Here is a 23696-nt window from a genome sequence, read left to right as displayed (position 1 = left end):
TTTCCACACAGTTACTGGCACCTCTAGAAAGTCGCACATTTCCATTCCTATTTTACGTTTTTAGGTTCACCTGAGTTGGCAGGAACACTGAAGTGATTGGCCATGACTTTATGTTTCACTGGGGTACAAACATGAGGTGACACACAGGCCAAGGTTCCTTAGTTGTCATCATTCACAATGGGAAAGACCCGAGAACAACTAATAAAGTGCCACAAAGAGGTTGTTGAGCTGCACAAGTCAGGAAATGGCAATAAAAAAAAAAATTGGTCAAAAGAGTGAAAATGGCCATTTCCACTAGAAGGGTACTCTCTATGTATATAAAATCCAACGTCTGTCTGTCTGCGTTTCATGAGAGAACTACTTAACGGATTTAGATCGGATTTTTTTCTATAATTTGGTTGAACATTCTGGTTGATTTTGCGACTTCTCACATCGTGCCAAGTGTCATAATTCTTTTTTTCTTTGCATTTATATTGCGCTTTTCTCACTACTCAAAGTGCTTAGCAATTGCAGGTTAAGGGCCCAACAGAGCAGAGTCCTTATCGACATTTACGGGATTCGAACCGACAACCTTCCGATTGCCAGTGCACATCCCTAGCCTCAGAGCCACCACTCCGTCTATCATAGTTTGCTTGTAGCACCGATTTATTTGCACGAATCTGACAGGCACGCAGCGGGCCATGGGGAGGGGGGCGGGGCCCTCCTCACTCACACGCCAGACTTCGGGCGTGCACCTTACCTCCGCTTAGCTAGCAAATGAGAGAAGTACTTAACAGATTCAGATCTGTATTTTAGTTTATAATTTGCTTGAACATTCCGGTTGATTTTGCAACTTCTCTCATCGTGCTAAGAATCATAGTTCACTTGTGGGAGCGATATATTCACGCTAATCCGAGAGAGAGGCTGCAGGCCGAGGGGAAGGGGATGCATCATGTCAGGAGTGGGGAGCCAGGCGGGGTTTCTCCTTACTGTCCTGTCTTATTTCTATGCGGGCGAAGCCACTGGGGATGGCTAGTAATTAATACGTTCAAAGCAACCAGAGATTTAAGAATTGGCCTGGAAGAGGATGCGTGTCTGTCTACACTGACCTCACACAGTGAGGAGGACCAAAGAATCTCCAAGGATCACAACTGGAGAACTGCACATGTTAGTTGGGTCTTGGGTGTCAGAAAGTCCCCAAAATTACAATCAAGATGCCACCTACATAACCACAGATTGTTTGGGCTGCCAAAAGAAAAAAAAAAAAAAAAACCTCTGATGTCACCAATCGACAAACTCGAGTGCCTACGGTCTTTCAAATGTTGCTAGAACATTCAGTTGGACCGAGTCCTACAGTCCAATGATGCATAAATAGAACTTTTTAGATTTGGCATAGGTTAGGCCTGCAGAGAAAGTATCTCATCAATGCCCACTGCAAAGTAAAGTAGTGGAACTTTGATGCTACAGGACTGTCGTTCTACCAAAGGCCCTGGACAACTTGTTAGGATATGTGGTATCAGGGACTCCAACAACGACCAGCAGATTTTAAATCCAAAATCCTGACTGCCTCTGCAAGACAGCTTAGATTAGGGCGAGGTTGGAAATTCCAGCAGGATATGTAAAAATCAACACAAAAATCATTCAGTGACCACAAAAATCAAGGTTTTTGCCATGACCATCCTGCTCCTCTGACTTAAACCTCATTGAAAACCTGCAGGATAAGCTGAACAGGAGAGTCCACAAGTGGATCTCGAGAAATTCTGTATAGAGGAACAAGTTAGACCTTCTGAGGTGTGTTCTCCTACCTCAGACAACAAGGAAGAGGCTGCACTGGTAAGAATTTTGTTTTCCTTTAACTTATTTCAATAAAGAGCTAGATTTTTGTTCATATTTTAAATGAATTGTTTTTGTTTTTCCACATCCCATTTTGCTTTTAGATACTAAGGATTTGGAATATTAGTAGAGGGCACTGTACTCTACCAACCTCTATCAAAAAACTGGGTCCCAAAATAAATACATTTCTCATCTGTGGGACTGACTCTTTATATAAAACTTTGATAAGACCACCCACTGAACTGCTACTCAGAGTCCTGATTTTCAAACACTGTCAAGGACACCACATAAAACTGTGTTAACAACTCTCCACCATGGGTGTATAAATTCAAAATAAGAGCTGTAATTCTCTCATTTCCAGAGAGCATGTGCCTCTGGTCGTCAAACGTGTGAATGGGATTATTACAGAAGATCTAGGCTGCTAGTTTAAAATACATTTCTCAAAGAGAACATGGAGACAAAGTTGGAGACTTCAACGCAAATTTTGCACAAATGCTGGAAAGTGTTTCTTCACGCAAAGACCAACAGGCACATGGAACGAGCGACCAAGCAGTGTTTTCAGAGTTTAGGATTTTAGGGACCTTCAAATCTCCACTTTATGTTATCTTGGACAACATGGGCAAATATGATAGACAAGATTGTTGGGCTGAATTTCCTGTTCTCATAACTGTCCTAATGTCCCCCACAAAAAAGTGTGGAGTCATTTCAACCTCACATTTGGAAAAAAACAATGTTTTGCAGGATCTGTAAAAAACGGGTTCACTAGGCACCTGAAAAGGGAGCAAATTAGAGTAATGGTGAGGTCTCTGTTACTCACTGCAGCAGCACACTTGAGGTTACTTTCTCCTGGCAACTCAAGCTTATAGCGCAGAATGTGAGTCATCACCAATGTGCACAACATTTTTTGCAGAGCATTTCTTCTGATGATATGGATGGCAAGTATTTGATGCCATTAAGTAAGGAAAAATGAAGCTTGAAGTGTGTGAGACTCAGTTCATCTCCTGGTCTTGGCTACCATCTAACGGATATACTCAAACAGTACAATCTTGGCAATGTTTGTGGGTGCTTATCACTACCGTCAGCCTTCAAGACTCTTTTTAAAAACACCAGATTATTCGGTTGATCAAAGTAGTATTGACCAAACTAGTAAAATAGTTGTTAGCTGCAGCCCCAGTAGTGACTCATAATAACCAAATAAAGGGAAAGTAGATGAGTACAAGCCATCTGATGTCTTGCTCTCCCCATAGTTTTTTATCCATGGCATGGCTGGAGTATTAAGCATGACATTCTCAAACACACTTAAATTATTTCAGGATCACTAGGGTACACCATAAGGCCCAAAACAGGAATCTGCCTTGGACAAGGTACAGGAACCACAGGGCCCACTCATGCACACAATCATACTCCCATGGAGCCAGGTTAGATTCACCAGTTAACCTTTCTTTGGGATGAAAGAAGAAAACTGAAGGTACTTGGGAAAAAAAAACCCATGCAAGATGAGAAGAGTGGGCAAACTCCACAGAGACAGCACCTGGGCGCAGGATTTGAATGGAGAGTACTAGATCTATCAGCAGTCTCTCAATGAACACTGCAATTCAATCTTCTTCATGTAAAACAATTTTTTTTTTTCATTTATTTGCACTTGAAGCTGAAAGCCCTGGTATCCCTTGGTGAGACAATTAAAAGGAAAAGGTTTGTCCAGCTGTCTGTGAAAAAGCAAAAAGTCAAAACCCTTTTACTTCAGACCCGACGCAAAGAGATGCTGCAAGCAATTCTCTGTGTCCTGGAGAGCTAAGAGAGTACAGCCAAAAGATTCCTTCAATAAAAATGTGCTTAAAAGGATTTTTTTTTTTTTTAACAAAACGAAAAGGCATTAACAACTGAAGTGAAGGCTAAAGTCCTCATAGTTTAAAAGAAATGAATACAGCTTATATACAATATCTCAGAGGCTACCAAATTCCATCTTTAAAGTTAATCTTCATTGCTTTTGAAGGATGTGTGAACCTAATGTAAAATGAACAGAAATAGCAGGTCCAGTCTGAAATGGTGTTTTGTGTGTGTGTGTGTGGTATGTATTACATGCATATACATATCTACATTTCTCTGTCACTCTCATAATTAATTTTATATATGACAGAGAGAGATGTTTGTATGTATAAACACATACACAATATATATATACACACACACACACACACACACACAAGCAAAATCACCTGGTATTGTGCAATTTTTGTCTAAATTTTTTTTTTAAAAAAGTAAGCTAATTTCTAACTTCCACCAGCATTCAGCTAGAGGTTGCAGTTTTTAGATACACGGTCACATCACAAGAGTGGAGAACAAAAAAAAAAAAACAAAAACAAAAAAAAACACGTTCTTTAAACAAATGGTGATAAAACTTCAATAACAATTCTTCGCCTCCTTTTCTTGTATTATCATCACACAAAATGTGTTGTGGTGGAACGGGTTCAGAAATGTAAAACATTATGTTACTCCTCTTTTACCACAATGTACAGAACATTCCCGCAAACAGTGCATTTCCTGATCATCCTTCATGCCTTCTGAACAAAGTTCATATAATCAAAGAATTTCCAAATCTGATACAGGTAGAAATCCAGTCTGTAAGCCTTTTAAAATCCAGCAGTGTTACTGCATTATAACAAAAAATAAAATTCACAACCAAGGATATGTATATCAAATACTGTGGTATTGCCTATAGAATTTGCCCATTGCCCAGTGCAGTGGAACACGCAGGCTCAAATACATGAATTTCTGAGTCACTGAGCACAGTCACAGTCTTGTTTTGGCCAGTAGTGCAGTAGTTGAAGAGCTGCAAGCGCTACGGAGACTGTGTGGTAGGGCTGCTTTGGGTTGAGCTGGGGGATAGGCTAGGGCTACAACTGCCTGCAGGGACTGTGCTACTCCTCCCTTGGTGGTGTCCTAGAGGCTCCATGCCTTCAGAGTTCTCTAGCATTTCTTGAATGAGTGGCGGCATTGAGCCTGGTATCTCCATCTTGAGAGTGATCACTCGCTCTGCCCCTGAAAACCAGAAAAAAAAATCTTAAATTTGATTTATAAGCTCAATTTTATTTTATTTAAAAATACAGAGCAATAAAGATTTTTTTTAATTATTGGATTTATTAACTTTATATGTGATCAGGATAAAGCACTTGGTAGAATAGCTTCCATAATCTATATATATATATATATATATATATATATATACACACACACATATACACATATACATACATACATATTATATATATATATAAATAAAAGTTAATGTGTGTATGTATGTATGTTCCAGCATCACTTCTGAACGGCTGGAGCAATTTTCATGAAACTTGGTACATATGTTTCTCAATGGTCGACTAAAAATACTGGAGGGTGAAATCAACCCTAACCCACCCCCTTCTGGGTAGGGTGGGGGATGGTCTTGTAGTCTTGTATGCATGTTATCATCCACTTGACACTCGGAACGACCACCAGAGGGCGAACTGGAGGTGACTGCCAGCATTCTTTATGTCTGAGCACCAACACCCGCCTCTTGCTTTTGAAATTAAATAGAGTTGGCCGGTTCTGAGCGTTAACTGGATGACAACATACATACAAGACCGCAAGACAAGCACATTAGCAAGTCTTCACTGTTTGTTAATTTATTTTTAAAGTTGTGTTTTTTTTTTTTCATTGTATATTTTTCTCAAACAATTAAAAAAAAAAACAAAAAAAACCACACACTTTATTTGCCTCCTGGGCAACGCTGGGTATTTCAGCTAGTACTATAATAAAAGCACCAACAGATTCAGTGCCAGTGTCACACAGAATTAGTGCTGAGACCACAGCAGGCACACGTGTGGTTATCATTATGTGTACATTACCAGTTTATTTTACACTGTAAATAGCTTACTGCTGTTTGCATTATATTTAAAACTTAAAAAGAGTTAAATGAAGTCTGAGGGCTCACATTTGGCAGATTTAGTTTTTTTAAACAAACAGAGAAGCTAGTGAACTGGACATATGTTCAATTAACAGAAGTAACTGCTTTTCTTATATCATGCAGTACGTAACTAATGTGGTGGTGTGCAGAATCAGTCTTTGAGGTTTATAGGTTTTCACTACTGCCAATGTGATCATCAGCAATAATTCTCAGCCTGTGGTGCAACCTCTATGTAAACTCTATTACATAAACCTGTTTCTTGCTTTTCAAGTAATGTAAAAAAAAAAAAAAATGTCAAACAGCTACTAACATTATACTTGTGGAACAATCAGCTACTGGTTTAATATCCAACTGATTCGTAAAGAATAGGAGATGAATCTGATTATAGAACAAGCACATTAGCAAACCAAAATGCTCATATTTATTTATTTTTTATCAAAAATCATGAAAAGGCGGTTGTCTCTCACCCTTGGCACTGATGCTACGGAGGTCTGTGATCTTCATTAACATCTTGGGAAACATATGAGGTTTGTGAGGTCTTCTCTTCCTTACGTAAATTTTGAGGGCTTCAAGGAGAGGTTCCTGAAGCGTATCCACTTTGTCTGATTGCTCCAGGTCCTGGCGGTCTGAAGTTCAGGAGAGGAGGGCAAAATTTGTTAACCAAGCCAAATAATAAAATTAGTCAGTTACAGAAAAGACTTTTGTAGAGAACTTTAAAAAACGTATTTTAGTGATGTAAATCATCTGTACAATTAAATAGAGCATTTTTGGAAAATAAAAGCAATCCTTTAAAAAGAAGTTTTAAATCTCTTGAAAAGAAACAGTTATTTATAAACACACATACAGTACAATAAATAATGTGGTGCTTGTTTACAGATAAGGTACAGAACTGGCTAGCTAGAGATAAGCTGCTGGTTGGATGATGCAAATTCTACAAATAAATCCATAAGGCCAAAGCTTCTTTTTTAAGCACATTAAACTGTAAATTTAATTTACTGCGATTTTTACTATCCTACTTAAATTCTGAAAACCTTTACCATTTTATAGTTGCCCTAACTGTTATGTATTGAGAGTATGATGGATGTGATAATAAAGAGGTGAAACTGTAAAAAGAATAAAAAATAATAACAATTCCCTGGAAGAAAATCACAGGTAAGTATATTTTTGGGATTGCATTATGCTTGTCAGAGGGCCTAAATATAAGAATGAATACGAAAGCAGATGGAATGCAGTAGTTCTGACAGTATGAGGGGTGATAAAAACGTTTTGGGCCTGAACTTGATTCTGAAAATGTAAATGCCATGTTGCCGATTTGGAAAGTGGCCAAAATTAGGTCCTGTGCATTAAAACAGTTCAATAAATTGTAAAAAGTATCGCACAATCAATTTCTAACAGTACAGAGCAGTACAACTAATCCTCTTCATATGCCATAGATGGGCTTCAGAATCCTGTCATGGCAGGATGTTCCATAAAGAGAATTCAAGGTCTGGTCGGCCTTCAGCATTGATGACAAAAGAAAATGATGCCATCAAAAAGCAAATTGTAATGGAGAATCAAGGAGTGATGCGAGTGTGATACAGCTCATACTGGAGCAATTACTCATGGGTCAAATAAATCCATTGTTAATAACTAATTAAACATGAGCAATATCTGTGCATGTTGGGTGCCCAGGATGTTGAAATGAGGCAACACTGCATCCAATGTTCCAAGGAGAATCTTCAGCTAATTAATTCAAAGCAGGAGAAATGCAAGAAGTTACTGTAGATGAAACTTGGATAAATCACTAGGATGAAATTCATGGTCCAAACCTTTTTGGATTTACTGGTGTTTCTCTTCATAGGTCAGGCTCAAAGAGTTTTGATCACCCCATGAATAATGTGAATATCACATCATCATCTACCAAATTAAAAAAATTGGAATTTACTAATGAGTTAAAAAAAAGACAATACAGGCTTATCAGTCATGCATAAAAATGAACCAAAAGGAACATTTATGGTTGTATAGCCTGTCTATAGGAGCTGGTGCACACCTTATCAAGGCTATACAGCTGAAACTTTGTGTCTTTAACCTTCTTTCCTTTATAGTGTTGAAATAAATAATCCTTAACTCTTTTTCTTTCCAGACACGTTGATGCAGCCCTGCACTCATTCCAAAAGGAAATCTATGACGTAGATACATCTGATATGAAAATATTGTTACAATCAGAAGATATTACATTTGAATAGGAATGAAGCACACATAATTATACTGTCTATTATCCACACATCAATGATATATTGTACATTTCAATTCTCACTTTCTCTGATTAATTCATTTTCTTTTTTGGATTTTTTTTACTGTAAGAACATTTGTGTAATTCTCTACAAATGCACCAACAACAGAAACAAAGCACTCTGCATTCTTTTCACTAAATTGCACAAATTGCACATACATGTTATTTAGTAGCAGCAAGTAATTCAGGCAATAAATTGAATTCATGAATGAATAAATTAAAGCTCAGGGCATAACTGGAAATACATATTTAATTATAAGTAAAAAGGCAATTTGCAACTTAAACACCTGAATTCACCTTTAATCAGTGTAATTTGCTTTCACTTGGAGCTGTGCTCATTTTCCATCTGTGAGACACACGACTTTGAGGCACTTGGCGTTTTCGCTCATTGAGCGACTCTCTCTCGTCTGCGTGGACTCGGGGAGTCTTTGCTGATGTGAATCTCACAATCTAACTCATGGGAAGTAAATGCAGGCCAATCTAGCCATGTAACATAGCAAATTTATTCCCGATTCACATCTTTCAATAATTCCCCCTTTTTAATAAAATATGCTACCATTTTCTGGGCTATCTAGGTGGTCTTCTGTAGTTTATGAATTTGGTTGTTATTTAAAGAAACTTGGGGGAATACAACCAAGGTAGAAGAGGGCATTCATTCTCCATAGTAAGTGCATTTTACATTTTATCCTGAACATGAGAAATTAATATATTTTCAAAATAGATTCCTTGTTTATAATAAACTGCTCACTTTAAAAAGTGTTAGAGGGTGGATATACTTCCATATATCAAAGGAAATGACAATAATTGACATTGTGCTAAATTCAATACTGAAGATTTATTCAAAACTTATGGACCAAACACAGGAAAACAAGTTATCCAATTAAACATTAGAAAAAGCTGTTGGTTTTGAGACAGGGTTTATAAATTAAACACACACACATATGCCAATGAAATAGCAAAGAAGAAAAATCTAGGACTTTACATAAACTGTTAATTACATAGACATTAAAATTAGGTTAAGTATAATACTTTTAAAGCAGTAAAAATCAAATATTCAAACAATCACTCATCAGTGCACTTATTCATAAACTGTAAGCCACTATGCTCTATTTTTCTAAATTTTATTTTCTCACCTTTGACTTTATTTCATGCAGTTACTGCCTTTACCTTAATGCTTAACCTGCTGCCCTGGGATTTTGACACTCTAAATATCTTTGTTTAGTACACACCAGTATCACGAGGATTGGACTTCAAGGAAACACTGGGGTGTGTATGTCATTATTGGCCACTACAAAAACCATCTGTAGCTAAACAATTTATTTTCCAGATAACCGAATGCGTGATTAATAAAAGGATTTTACTGATGTATTATGTGGTTACATTACTGACAATACACAAAAGTGCAAGGGTGTTGTACCATGTTAGCCATTATGGATTTAATGAGAAGTCAAGCACCTTTCATCGGCTAACTAAAAAGATTACAATATGCAAGCTTTTAAAGCAACTTGGGTACCTTCTTCAGGCAAGATGTACAAGGGGCCTGAGCAGCCTCGAAAGCTTGCATATTATAATCTTTTTAGTTAGCTGATGAAAGGTGTCATTTTGCTTGACTTCGCATTAGATAAGTGCAAATCATTTTCTGAATGGTGGAGCTAAAAGCGCAGTTGTGTTAATCGGTCAAAACAGAACAGTGGCTGAGTAGGAGACAATTATTTAATCATGCATGTGCACTGTGAATCCGATGATAATGTTTTAACTATAATAGTTTTGTGCTTGTATTTTTACAAGGCAGAAATCCAAGTCCGAACACAAGGGTCTCTGGAGCTGAGGTGCAGATCATATTCTGAACAGTTTTAAATAAAATACTAGTAAGCATTTAATACTGTAGCATGCAACACAGTTTCCACAACATAGTAAAGTACAACCATAATAGTTGTGGAAAACCATGAACAACAAAAACAGAATCGGTCCCTGGAGTTATTTCACTGAAACTGAAGCACATGCAGAAATTAATGTTACTAATAATACACCAAAATTAATAAAGTGACATACCTCCACACAACAAACAAATTGCGCTCAACAGCCCAGTCTCTGCATCATCCATCTCCAGTGGCAGCAACTGATTGGCAAAGGCAAACACCAAGTCAGTTAGTGGCCCAAAGCCAGCATTGTGCATCTGTGTCCTATTGAGGGTCAGGCCATCTGAGAAGGTCATCGTATCTTGCTCTGGTGTATACCGTGTGCAAATCCGCAGTATCTGCAAATAAATGGAAATGCAAATAAAGTTAACTAAACAATTAATTTCCACTATGGTATGAATTGAAAAGATGCAATTTCATAATCAACCGTAGCTGAAATCTAAGTCAACAAATACTGTTAAAATGAGTTCATATGTCAAGCACACATTCGAGCACATTTTCTTGTATAGAATGATTATTTAAAGCAGTAAAATGAAACAATTTTGGTAATACTATGGAGTGTGATTCAGAGTATCACAAGTAAATGTAAGATTTGTAACATATTCCTATAGAATAAATACTAATGTGCTATACTGAAGGCAATTTAATCAGAAAAGGAAAAAAACTGATGATATGCAAAAGCATGTAATCATGCAGTCACCGAGGAGGAGTTTAAATTCATATCTCAATGTGTATTTTCTTCAGGAAACTATACAAGCATCAATGGGCATTAAGTGGCCATCACAGGTGTAGCTTTATTTGGATCTATTTTAAATCACATGGATGCCACTATTCTTATCTACAAAGAATATCTGTGAATGGAGTTTCTTCCTGAAATAGAACAATCTACTTCTATTTGACTTAATAATTCCAATTCAGCCTTAAATTAAATATAAAAAATTTAAAATTATTAATACTAGGATGATAAGCAACAGACATCCAGTGAACAGAAGTTATGTGAGGGATACTAACAAGAAAGGTCATTCTGGCAAACGACACTACTATAAATACATAAATAACAGCTCTTTATACCAGTAGTGTGCAGAAGGGTATCTCTGAATGCATTTGACCTTGAAGTAGATGGACTATGAGAGGAAGATGAGGCTATACTGACCATGTGATCATCAAAAGTTTGTCATGAGCTAATGGCACAGATCTGTAGTCGTGTAATGGTGTAATGAAAAATTTCTTACCACACATTCAGCTTCTGAATATCAAACATGTGTAATTTGAATGCCATGACTGTTGCTGATTACGTGCATCTCTTTATGGTCACAGTCTACACTTGTTCAAATGAATACTTTACTCCAATGAGTTTGCGGATCTCAATTCAACACATAACCTTTGGGATTAGTAGAATGAGTGATTTGAAATGTAGATCATAACAAAATTCCTGGCTGTTCTGGAAGTAAGAGGAAGATCTTACCTGGTAGTATCTGGGTGTACCTAATAACAGTAGCCACTGAGTGTATATGGTGCCCCCCATAGTAAGCACTTTACAGTACCATTGATGCCAAGAATATGGTGAACACCATCTGAAGGCAATTTACAAGCGTGTTACTTTTTTTAAATAGCAGAAACACAAGAAAGTTAATTGACCTGCTCTAGATTCCACATCAGAGGTGGAGTAATGAACTGGTGGGCTTGTTGTTTACAGTTGCTATCTTGTTGTCTAGTAAACACCATCTGCATTTACAATGGTGGTGTAAATGTTCAATATTCTGCTTTATAATTATTATGATAAATAATAATACATATGCACAACAGACTAGTCAAGAGTGTTTTATTGGCTTCAGCAATCACATACCTTAAACTATGGAGATTCTAGTTTCATTCTTCCCTGATTTGCTCAAACTTTTTAACATTTTAACATGCTAATCGTACGAGGCACTTACCAGAATGTCAAGACAGGCGGCTTTGAGAAGAGTGATTTGGTCAGCGATAGTTAGTGTGGTGAACCCTGGCAGCTGTTTGGCGAATTCAACAGTCTTAATGATGCACTTGGTAGACAACTCACTAAATTTATCCCACAAGTCAATATCCAGAGATACTCGCTGGTCTGAGCTATAATTCTGAAAAGCAGACAAAGCCGGCCGCAATTTAGTTTACGTTCATACATTTCAGCTTACAGCAAACTTTAGTGTACAGACAGCTTACCGTAGTGTATTTTCCAAGCTGACAGAGAGAAGGGAAAGTTTCCTGATGTGCTTTTCGGACTTTCTCAATCATATTCTCTGTTTCTGGACTCATTATGTAGCTCTCAGAACACTCTTGCTTCTTTTCTTCCTTCTTTTTCTTATTGCGGTCATTTCTTACTGCTGCAGAAAGAAAATTAAACCAAATTACTTGGCAAAGGTTGCAAAAGCTGCACTCAAATCTCCGAGGTTGTACTGTACAGGAAGAAAATTGTATAGATAAGCAAACTATGTGAAGCTGGGCAACAGCTGTTAATAAATGATAGAAAGCTAGGGGAAACAACATTTTACTTAAATAAATAAAAGATCTTTATCTAGTAGTTGGTTGCTGGACATACATAATACTTTGCTACCTGTATAGCAGGACAGATACAACTCAGGATTCCCGGGTGTATACAAATGCAGTGGCTAGAGGACTACAACTTATCTCAGCTCTGAATGACTTTGCTCGAGAGCTTTAAGAAATGGAGGAGTAAGGACATTTAATGTAAATTTTACCAGTGTTTCTGTGACAAAGGCACAGTAAGTGAGCAAATCTCATTAGTAACAAACGTAAAACTGGCATTATGGTTTCTTTGTATTTCCGAATGAGTAAACAGAGGCTGTACAATTGTCTGAGAGGTCATCTTACTGCTGCATAAATGCATTCCTAACTCTGACAAAATAAATGAAATTCTTAAAGCTGCATATGACACCGTCCTTTAACTTATAGCTGTGGGTCCCAAACTTGGTTCTGGGGACCCACTGTGGCTGCAGGTGTTCCTCTCTTTTGTTGTTTTCCTATTATTTTGCCCTTTTTCTGTGTAGTTTGCCCCTTCATTGTATTTTAATAAAAACAACTAAAAACAAGCAGAGCAGGCACCTGGGAAAACATCACTGAATGATGAAAGGCTACAACTACTTCTGCGTCAGACCAACTAATTATTGGGTAATGGATTCAATAATTAGAGCACAAGGGAAAGCAGAATAAAAATCAGAATGGAAATATTGTTAAAAAGTTAAAAAGGCATTATATCCACATAACTACTTAGTATATTTTAAGAAACATTTACCGAACTTAGTTTTGTAATTTCACCATTTACCCCAAAATACAGAAACTGGGAAATAACATCTCAATTAATTATGCTAGGAGTTCAGAAGTTGGTTGGAACAAAAACCTGCAGCCATGGCGAGCCCCCAGGACAAAGTGTGGAATCCACTGACTTGTAGGCCTATTTTCTTTCTTTCATATCCTTTATTGTCGGTTATAAAGGACTTAAGCATATTGGCTTAGCAGTTTTGGGCAAAAATATCCTCTACATTGGTTTTTATTAGAGTTCACTGGAAATTTGAAATCTAACTTCATATGATGGAATGAGATGTTTCATGGAATAATATATCTAACACTGAAGTGCATTATGTTTAATGTTGTTAGAACTTTAATTATTTAAACTAATCAGACCCTTACAAAACTAAGTAGCTCACAATCTACTATACAGTATAATAATCACTACTGTCTGTGTGTGGGTCTGGTGCTCCAAGCAATCTGCTTACTTAGATTCACTTTGGTTGCTCATGTGATCGGCACAGGAAGTGCTATATAAGAGAGGCTGAGACACAGGGGGATAATGAGGAAAGGCACAGGAGGAACATTGAGAGTCACCTTTGAACACAGGAAATATTCACAAGAATACAAATGATGTTTTCACAGCGGGTATTGGGGGCCTGTCTACCACTGGTGGTACTCAAAAGCCAGACAGTAGGTGAGCAAGGCACCTTGAGAAACAGACTGTACGGGAATGCAAATGAGTGAGGAAGTGCCAGGTAAGCGGGATTCAGACACACGAGGATACCAAGGAACGGCGTACGAAAAAGGTGGACATAGACACTAAATGTCAAATATTTTAAAATGTATTCTATAACATGTCTTCAACAGGTAACATAGCTAGTTTATGATGTAAAAATCGAAGCATTTACACCAAAACCAAGCCAAAGAAAAGTTTCTAAAGTTTTAATATCCTAATATTTCATAGCACTTACCTCTTGCAAGCATAGATAAATACATTAATCTATTCTCCTTATTTAATAAATACTGGTTCTGCAGCTTATCTGCAAGGAACAAAATTGTTTGAAAGATTCAATTATCTTTACTTCTCTGTTTTGACTTTTAGTTTTTTGGATCACTTTTGCAGCATATTTTTGTACCTGTTATGTTATAGCTATTTGCTTGATTGTGTGGGATATAATTTTGTTTTTCAAAAAAAAAAACTGCGCAGCCAAAGAGAAAATATTTATGTGTACTGTATATCGCTTGAAAAATTCTATATTGTTTGTTGACCTAATAAATTACTACCATAAAAAGCTTCCATTTTTAAATATAACATTGATGATCAGCAGCCCTTTCAAACAGAAGGAAGATTCATTTAACATTTTTTTTAATGTTTGCCATTTAAATAACATTATAAAAGTAACATGTGCCACTTTTCTCATTATAGTGGTCAAAACTGTAATTACAACTTTACAATTTTACTTTCAAAGACCTGGTAAGCTCATATTTGACATGGAAAATAGCTTTCAAAAATGTTTATATTTTGGACTTTGGATTATCTCTGAAGACATTCATCAGCTCAAGACTACTGAAAACTGAAAGTAACTTTGAATGCCTTTGCTTGGGAGTCATTAGAAGCAACAAAAAAGAAAAGGGTCCTTGACGTACTTTGCCAGTATCTGCGATTCAGGCATAGTGAACAAAGCTCTGTAGTGATGGACACAAAAGCTGGTTTTATAGTTTTTGCATTTGCTGTTCGGTAGACAGAGGTTGCAGAACTGGCTGAAAGGAGCCCTGCCCTCAAACTGCTCGACTATCTGAGTTGTTATGATATAAAATCGCATTACCCCATAGGATAGAGAATGCTAGACCAACAAGTGCTTGAAAACTGGTCAAACACAGGTAAAGCAGTACATGGTCTAACATGGGGAATAATTACATAAATGTACACAGAATAGAAAAGGATACCTTTGCTCAACTTGGAAAAAATGACCATTACATCGACTATTAAAAAAAATAAAAAGCCTAACAAAGAGAGAAGATATTATAAAAACCAATTACTTCAGCTGGATGATAGGCATTTGTTTAGAAGACAATGCAACATTACTTAAAAGGTATGATGCCAAGTACATCAATATTTGAAATGGTGTTTCTAGTGAACTCAGTGCACAGTGGTTTGCCATTATTAAATCTGATTCTTACAAACAACATGAGGAAGGAACAACGTGATAGCATAACAAAGGTAACAAATGAGACAGATAGCTATTTGTGGCAATTCAGCTCCCTCCTGAATTTAATCTTTAAAAGGAAAACAAAGATGTCTGTTGCAGTGCAGGAATAGGCTGAAGGGGGTGCTGCAGGAAAGGTTTAGCGGTTGATGTAATCATCCTCAGACAGCTCTGTCGAGACATTCAGGCATTGCTCTTCCATCTAAGGTCTCTTGAGAAATAAAATTAATTAATAAATTAAACCAGGTTCTTGCATCCTTAAGCCACGACATTATCCAAGTTGACAAATTGGCAATGTAGTCATAAGCTGCACAACACAATTTAATGAAGCCATTACAGAACTATTAGCTATGCTGATAATCAGTCATGGCGGATTGGTGAATTTAATAACGGTGTGTGTGTGTGTGTGTGTGTGTTTGTGCATGCAAGCACACAAGGCTGCATGTTGGGGGCTGGGGATACTTCACAAATCATTCATGTCCTTTTGGCAAATTCAATAAAAAAAGAGAGAGGGTGGGGAGGGGCAGAAACAGATTATTTGGGAGAAGAAAATTAAACCATTGACAGGTCATCCATCACAAAGATTAAATTTTATTGAAGGATAAAAATGTCAATGTTTGAAGCAGGCTAGGTTTTTTTTTTGCCTTCCTCTTGGGCTCTTATTACATTTTTCTTCTGTAATCTAAGACTGACCCAAAACTCTGCATAATATTTTAAAAAAAGAACTGTTAATTAATTCTAAAGATGTATGCATGTGTGATTGAGTTTCTACAACAAGCAACCTACGACTGTTGCCACACAGAATAAAAAGTGGTCCTCCAAATAATTGAAAATACATTTTCCCACTCAGTAGATAAAGTTCCTCAGCCTGCACCAAGGCCCAGTTCATATGAGCTAAGTAGTCCATTTTTTATATGTTACAATTGAGTGTATTTATTACAACATAAATAACTTGTTAATGCTGAAAATGAAGCTGAAATATCCAGGATCAGGAATATAAACACCAATGCACAGCCTCTCGTATGATGAAAGGTGCCGAGACCATCTAAGCTGATTACACAAGGCCCAGGTCTACCACATAATGGTATTTATCAGTAACACACAGCTGATTTCACCTCAGATGGCTGCACTCTTTTCTTCTGAGGCTGCAAAGCAGAGTGGTTTTAAAATGGAAGGACCAGTGAATTGCATATTCTATAAGTAACATTCACCAGGGCCTGATCTGGAGGGGATATGTTTTGACTCCAGTAACAAGCACTGCATCTTCAAAAGATGAAGACATTTTCAAATTTCACAAATGACCTATGACAGCTTGGAGCTCTTGGGGTGTACTGGTGAACTGTAAAACAAACATAATCCTTTGAAGGCCTACAGTCCACATTGGTGTGCTGGGTTAAGTGTGGTTTCCATAATATGGGTTTGATGGCCTTTTATCTATTCTTCATGACTGCTCCGCCCCCCTTCCTGCCACAGCACGACAGCTAATCTACCAAGACAGATGAGGCAGATATCCACATTGAGTAGTCAACCTCTATACCATTTTTTAAATGAAGTGCTGCTCCTTTTGCGTTTCCGTGAACCACATAAAGAAACACAACTCTTCAAATGCATTGTACTATGCTAGCCTTGACAAGCCAGTGTGACAAGTGTACTAAAGCAGTGCACATTATGACCATAAGGGCTGGGTTTAAAAAAAAAAAAAAAAAAAGTACTGACATACCCTTTACAAAAAATGTGGAAAAGTGTTTCTGGAAAGGAAGAACAAAAGGATTTGTGCCGAGGCACGTGCTTCCTCAACGCTAATGCTCTACAGCTACTCAAGCACGAGAAGCCTGCTAATTCCCCTCCTTCTTAGCATTAAAGAGTGTGCGAAGGAGACATGCAAACACATTAAATCTACCCAAAGGGGGGGATTTAGAGTAAAAGCAGTAACAGAGGGGGCCGCAGGCCAGAGTTCCCTGTAATTTCTTCTGAAACTGCACTCTATATGTAACCCACTGAAACATGGGATTAAAAAAGTCCTCAAGATAATCCAGAAAATGAACTGTCAATTAAAGTGGGTACTAATGAGGTTGTCAATCCCATTAAAGCGTAAAACCCTGAAATGCTAGACTGAAACACATCACAGCCTCCGACAGTCAGACCATCATTTTTCTGACAGCAACAGCAGCGGTAGCAGATGCTGCATAATGATACTGGATGAGAACTGCTCGATCATCTCTCTCTCTCTCTCTCTCTGTGTTTGCTTAAAAAGTGACACAGGCTGCTGTACTAATTATCTTAGGCAAGGCTGTCTTCTGACATTCCGTTTCTGCAAAGCTGAACAAGAGGCACCTTGACTACTCAAGCACCATTCTTAATTTTTAATAAGTGTACAATAAAGGTCTTATCTCAGGGTCAGAGCTATGAAGATCTGAGTAAATGAGACAGTAGAAGTACTCACACTCTTTAGACATTCCTACTTCGAGGCACTTCTGCAGCCGACAATACTGGCAGCGGTTTCTCGTCACCTTGTTGATAATGCAGTTCTTGTCACGATGGCATGTGTACACCATGTTCTTCTGTATGCTCCGTCTAAAAAAGCCCTGGCAAGAAATGGGTAAACGATTAGTTATGGATTAGTGCTGCTCTGTAAAGCAAAATCCAGGTCTGCCAGCCAAAACACTAATCATATCACATGGATATGTTTTAATCTAGACACCTCTAAATAAAGTACACATTTTATTTATAAGAAGATGGCAGAAGTACAAACAAACTGTCATGCCCCTTTAACAGCTTTAAAATGGTTGTCAATTTTAGGTTGACAGTGTATATATAATCAAAGGCAGTTTTCATCTCAGTTGAGAATCTAGTTAAGGAAACAGAACTGGCCACCCATTGTTTACACCTGTTATCTACAAGGTCTGAACTAAATGGAGAACACTTATGTTACCAAGCTGCATTCCCAATAGTAATGGTTGTCCAGGCGTCAGAAAGGAAGTAATAAGAAACAAGGGCACTAGTTACAGGGTGAAGACACTCAAAATTCGAGACCATACTCTCAATCCACAAGTACAGATAACATCCCACTTCAAAGCCTGCATTGTTGGATGTGCTACTGCTTGTGTTAAAACTGTTTCTTCAGAAACGATAGGCCTCTTTTTTATCAACATAATCCGTCTTGTAGCAAGAGTATTCTACAGCCTTATCAGTGAACCTGCAGGATTGCTGCAGAGCATGTGGTGGAGGATTTGAAATGTACATGAGACACACAATTTCTCAAACTGTTCAGCACCACTCATCCTCACCTACTAACCTATACTTCCTTAAAACACAGCTTATATACACTCTTATTGACTGTGTTCACCAGCAGTGCCCAAATACACAGAGACCTACAGTAATGTTAGCGAGACATCTGATATAAATACAAAGACAACACTGTCAAATAAGACATTTCACTACACAAGGAAAATACTGGCTAAGGTGTGGGACTGCAAAGCCCACAGTTCCTGGTTTGGTCCTCATCATCACCTCACTGTGGGACTTTGAGGGAGACATGTTTTCATCATATGGCAGAAAATGCACATAAACCATTGTGATTTGTGAAAGTTGCTTTGGTAATATAATTACCTATATAACTACTATACAGTAGTTGTAAGAAAGAACAAATAACATTCTAAAGATCAAACCTCATTACTTGATATATTTTAACTCATAATATAATAATAATTCTTTGCATTTATATAGCACTTTTCTCACTACTCAAAGCGCTCAGCAATTGCAGGTTAAGGGCCTTGCTCAAGGGCCCAACAGTGCAGAGTCTCTATTGGCATTTACAGGATTCGAACAAGCAACCTTCCGATTGCCAGTGCAAATCCCTAGCCTCAGAGCCACCACTCCGCCCTAATAGTAATAATAGTATTACTATAACATAAAAAACAGTGTTTTACACAATTTCAGCTATTTATACTACTAATTACAGTCTGGCATTATTTTTTTATGAGACTCTACAAGGGAATAATAAAAAAAAAGGTTCCATCTTTCGGCTTTACTGTGCACTTCAAAACTAGTGGTGCCTTTGGGTGGTATCTACAATACTTCATTTTACATTTACATATATTTGCTTGACAGATGCTTTTATCCAAAGTGACTTACAAAAGAGGTAAATATAACTGAATAACATTAGGCTAGTGCCTGTTTGTTCAGCCAGTGTAGTAGGACAGGTGGAAAAAGTTGATTGCCACAAGTAAAAAGATGTAATAACTAATAAGTTTACGATCATAGGTTACAATCGATAAAGCAAATTTAATCTAAATCAATTAGGCAGATATTCACAGAACAGATGGGTTTTCAATTACTTCTTGAATACAACGAGGGAGTCAGCAGGACGGATGGAGGCTGGCAGCTCATTCTACCAACTAGGAACTATACAAGAAAAGAGTCTGGATTAAGACTCGATACCATGCAGAGGCGGCATAACCAGACGCTGTTCCCTGGCAGACCTGAGTGGGCGAGGAGTAGTATGGGACGTCATCAATGTCTCCATATACTCAGGTGCTAACCCACTGACTACTATAGGCAAACATCAGGGATCTGAACTAAATGCGTGATGCTACAGGGAGCCAATGCAGAGACCAGAACAGAGGAGTGCCATGTGCCAGTCTCGGCTGGTTAAATACAAGATGGACTGCTGTTTTCTGGACCATCTGCAGTAACTTGATAGCACATGCGGGTACTCTGCTCAGCAGCGAGATGCAGTAGTCCAAACGCAACAAGACCAAAGCCTGGACAAAACGTTGTGCTGCATACTCCGTCAGATAAGGTCTGATCTTGTGGATGTTGTACAGCTTGAACTCAGAGGGGTGAATTTGAAAACAGTGTCGATCTCTGCCTACACTAGTGTTTTCACATCGTTTATGGACGCATTTCTGCCCATACTAAAACAATCAAAAATGCATATGTAGCCATCCACTTACACTGGGCAGTAGAAACAGGAAGAGGAAGTGCCCTCCATACTAAAAATTCATTTGGAGCTTTCATTTACGCTTGCATGAAGAACAGCAACGGTGAGTAGGGGAAAAAAAAAAACACAAAAAAGAACATTGCATTTGGACAGAAGGTGAGGTGGAATTGTGAGGTAAGCAAAGCATCTGAGAAAATGTAATGAGCAGGATCCAATCAGAGAATGGCCATGTAATAAGCTCAAACCAATCAGAGCGTGATTAGAGTCTGCGTTTTTTCCTGGCATTTTCAGAAATCCAATATGTGGCTCTGAAGACAGTTTCTGTTTTTAGGGGATAAAAACGGCAAGGTAGTGTGGACAAAACATGAAAACGAAGGCTAATGTCTGCATTTTATAACAAAAATGTAGTGTGGAGACAGCCTCACTAACTTAAAATAGACTTACTAACAAATGAAAAATCTGTTGTAAGAGCTTAATGCTGCACTGCTAGTATGCCCTCGTGTCTTGCTCATCTGGAAGAATTTAAGATACTGCAATGTGAAAAACATATGTATTATTTTATTAAAAAAATAAGAAAAAATTAAATTGAACTTTTTTTTTAATTTGGCAAGCCATTTTTAAAGTTTTACATGACTGTGTGAACATGCTGACCTGTTGTTAAACCTCTGTTTATGTACTGACATCATATTACCATCATGTGTAATGGAGTTCCACACTTTTAATGTTATTAATCTATAATATACAAACTGTAAAGCAATAAATAAGGAGAAATAAAATTCTTAGAACTTGATTTCCTGGGAGAAATATTTTTTTTATGGTACTACTGGTATGTTAATAAGAACAGAAAAAAATAACACTTAAGTATGTAAAATAACACTGTTTAAAAATACCATACCAATTACCGTTAAAGCATTTTGAGTGTTTAGAGAAGAGAGGAATGAAGGTCAGTAGGACCACCATGACAGAATACATGTGTGTAAATGAGAGGGAGGTCAGTGGAATGGTGGGGATGCAGGGAGTAGAGTTGGCGAAGGTGGATGAGTTTAAATACTTGGGATCAACAGTGCAGAGTAATAAGGATTGTGGAAGAGAAGTGAAAGAGAGTGCAGGCAGGGTGGAGAGGAGTGTCAGGAGTGATTTGTGACAGACGGGTATCAGCAAGAGTGAAAGGGAAGGTCTACAGGACAGTAGTGAGACCAGCTATGTTATATGGGCTGGTGACAGTGGCACTGACCAGAAAGCAGAGGTGGAGATGGCAAAGTTAAAGATGTTAAGACTTGCATTGGGTGTGACAGGAATGGTTAGGATTAGAAATGAGTACATTAGAGGGTCAGCTCAAGTTGGACGGTTGGGAGACGAAGTCAGAGAGGCGAGATTGTGTTGGTTTGGACATGTGCAGAGAAGAGATGCTGTGTATATTGGGAGAAGGATGCTAAGGATAGAGCTGCCAGGCAAGAGAAGAAGAGGAAGGCCTAAGAGAAGGTTTATGGATGTGGTGAGAGAGGACATGCAGGTGATGGGTGTGGCAGAACAAGATGCAGAGGATAGAAAGATATGGAAGAAGATGATCCGCTGTGGCGACCCCTAATGGGAGCAGCTGAAAGAAGAAGAAGAAGAATACTTAATACATATCCTATTGATGTGAAAGTGGTGTAGACCTTAAATTGTTATTATGCTTTTGGCATTCATAATTATCATCCTTCAATTTTTTGTTCAGAAAAGGGATGGACATTTGGACATCACATTTTAATAAAGATTTATTCCAGAAAAAATGATAACTAAGAAAACAGAAGTGGTCAGCACATTTTTAAGACATGACCCTGACCAGTTGGTCTAAGTGTGCAAAAGCACAAAGTTTCATAATCAGATTGTGTTTTACAGGCATAAGAACCAGATTTTGTATCTTTTTAATCAAAATGCTGGATTATACAGAAATATTATTGCACAATAGTTCATGGTGTTGTTTGTTTTTTTCTGTCCTCCTGGTCATTTGAACTTACCTTTTTCTTTGTTACATACTGTATACTATTATTGCCTACTCTTGTTTATGTTTTATATTAATTTCCTTTTATATCATTTTGTAAAGCACTTTGAGTTTGCCTGTATGGAAATGTGCTATAGAAATAAATGTTGTTGCTGTCGTGTGACAGGTATATGTTTCACAAAGGTTCTGGCCACAAATAAGTACAGCACACAGAACAAAAAGGTGAATCCAAATATGTACAGTCTGACCTCTCAGTAAAGTGTCTGGATGTCGAAAGGCACCAATTCAAAATAAGAATCATCAAACAAATCTTGTAGTTCAGCCCACTATAGGAAGACTGTTTGTTGGAGTAATTTAAGACTGAATATGGGCAATGCTTTGAGAGAATGCAGGCATATAGGTAGTTCTTATTCAAGAAAGCAAGTCAATGCCAGTCAACATGTGCATGAATTAATACATCTGAAACAGTGCAAATCAACACAGTATATATTTGAAACAGGAAACACAATTAAAAGAAAAACTTTAAGGGTGAGGAGAATATTTGCCATGGTGCTTTCTCAACTGGCATGCAGTGAAACTGGGGTAAAGGCTGCAAACCAGATACCAGGAGAGTTGGAATGAAGAGGTGTTAAAGTACAGTAGAGCATTCTAACTTTAGCCCAGCCCTTTGAAATCCACAACACAATTTACTGCCTGGCTGATCAGCATTTCCATATTAGAAGCGTTCCATGCAAACACTAAAGGTATACAGTATGTTACAAAGAAAAAAAAAAAAAAAAGAAAAAAAGAAGACAGTGAGAGTGTCATCAGAACTGCTGCTTTTACCAGCACATGCACATTTGGCTGCAGAGCTGCGCAAGTTGTTCAAAGGCGCCGGAAATCACAAGGCTGTACTTGCTGCCACAATTTCCAGGCTGTGTCAAATCTCCAAAGCCACCCTTGTCCGTTTATGGCTCAATCTTCTCTATTACAAGGATTGTATAGCTCAACCCAAATCTAATTATTACACTCAGTTATTACTCGTAATACAGGTAACACCAAGTCTTTGTATTCTTTACTTAATAATGTTACACAACCTCCAGACTCTTTACCATCTCACCTTTACTCAACTGCTTTCTGTAATTCTCTTATGTCTTTTTTCAATGAGAAAATCCAAAAGATACATCAGCACCTTGGTCCAGATCCTCTCTGTATTCCTTCTGAACTACACTCGCCTATTCACTCTTTCTCTTCTTTCCAGCTTCCCACTTCCTCTGAAATCTCAGATCTCATCTGCAAATCCAAGTCATCTACTTGTCAGCTGGACCCCCTGCCTACAGTTCTGGTTAAAGCCTGCCT

The 23696-nt window shown here is 37.8% G+C and overlaps 1 protein-coding gene across 2 annotated transcripts in view; it reads right to left on the bottom strand.

Annotated features, from left to right (window-relative positions):
- Positions 1-3070: 3070 nt before the first annotated feature.
- raraa (retinoic acid receptor, alpha a) overlaps positions 3071-23696 on the bottom strand; it is a 286802-nt gene continuing 266176 nt past the window's right edge. For both annotated transcript variants that reach the window (XM_028820073.2, XM_028820078.2), the window contains 6 exons: positions 17876-18017; positions 12140-12300; positions 11878-12054; positions 10077-10281; positions 6220-6378; positions 3071-4851 (listed from right to left, as the gene is read on the bottom strand). In XM_028820073.2, the coding sequence (XP_028675906.1) occupies positions 4652-4851; positions 6220-6378; positions 10077-10281; positions 11878-12054; positions 12140-12300; positions 17876-18017 (1044 nt within the window). In that variant the 3' untranslated portion in view covers positions 3071-4651. The remainder of the gene's footprint in view (positions 4852-6219; positions 6379-10076; positions 10282-11877; positions 12055-12139; positions 12301-17875; positions 18018-23696) is intronic.

This window comes from Erpetoichthys calabaricus, chromosome 14 (genome assembly GCF_900747795.2).
Source record: "Erpetoichthys calabaricus chromosome 14, fErpCal1.3, whole genome shotgun sequence".
Classification (NCBI taxonomy): Eukaryota; Metazoa; Chordata; class Cladistia; order Polypteriformes; family Polypteridae; genus Erpetoichthys; species Erpetoichthys calabaricus.
The sequence above is the reverse complement of the archived record's forward strand: the minus strand, read 5'-3'. Positions and strand labels throughout refer to the sequence as shown.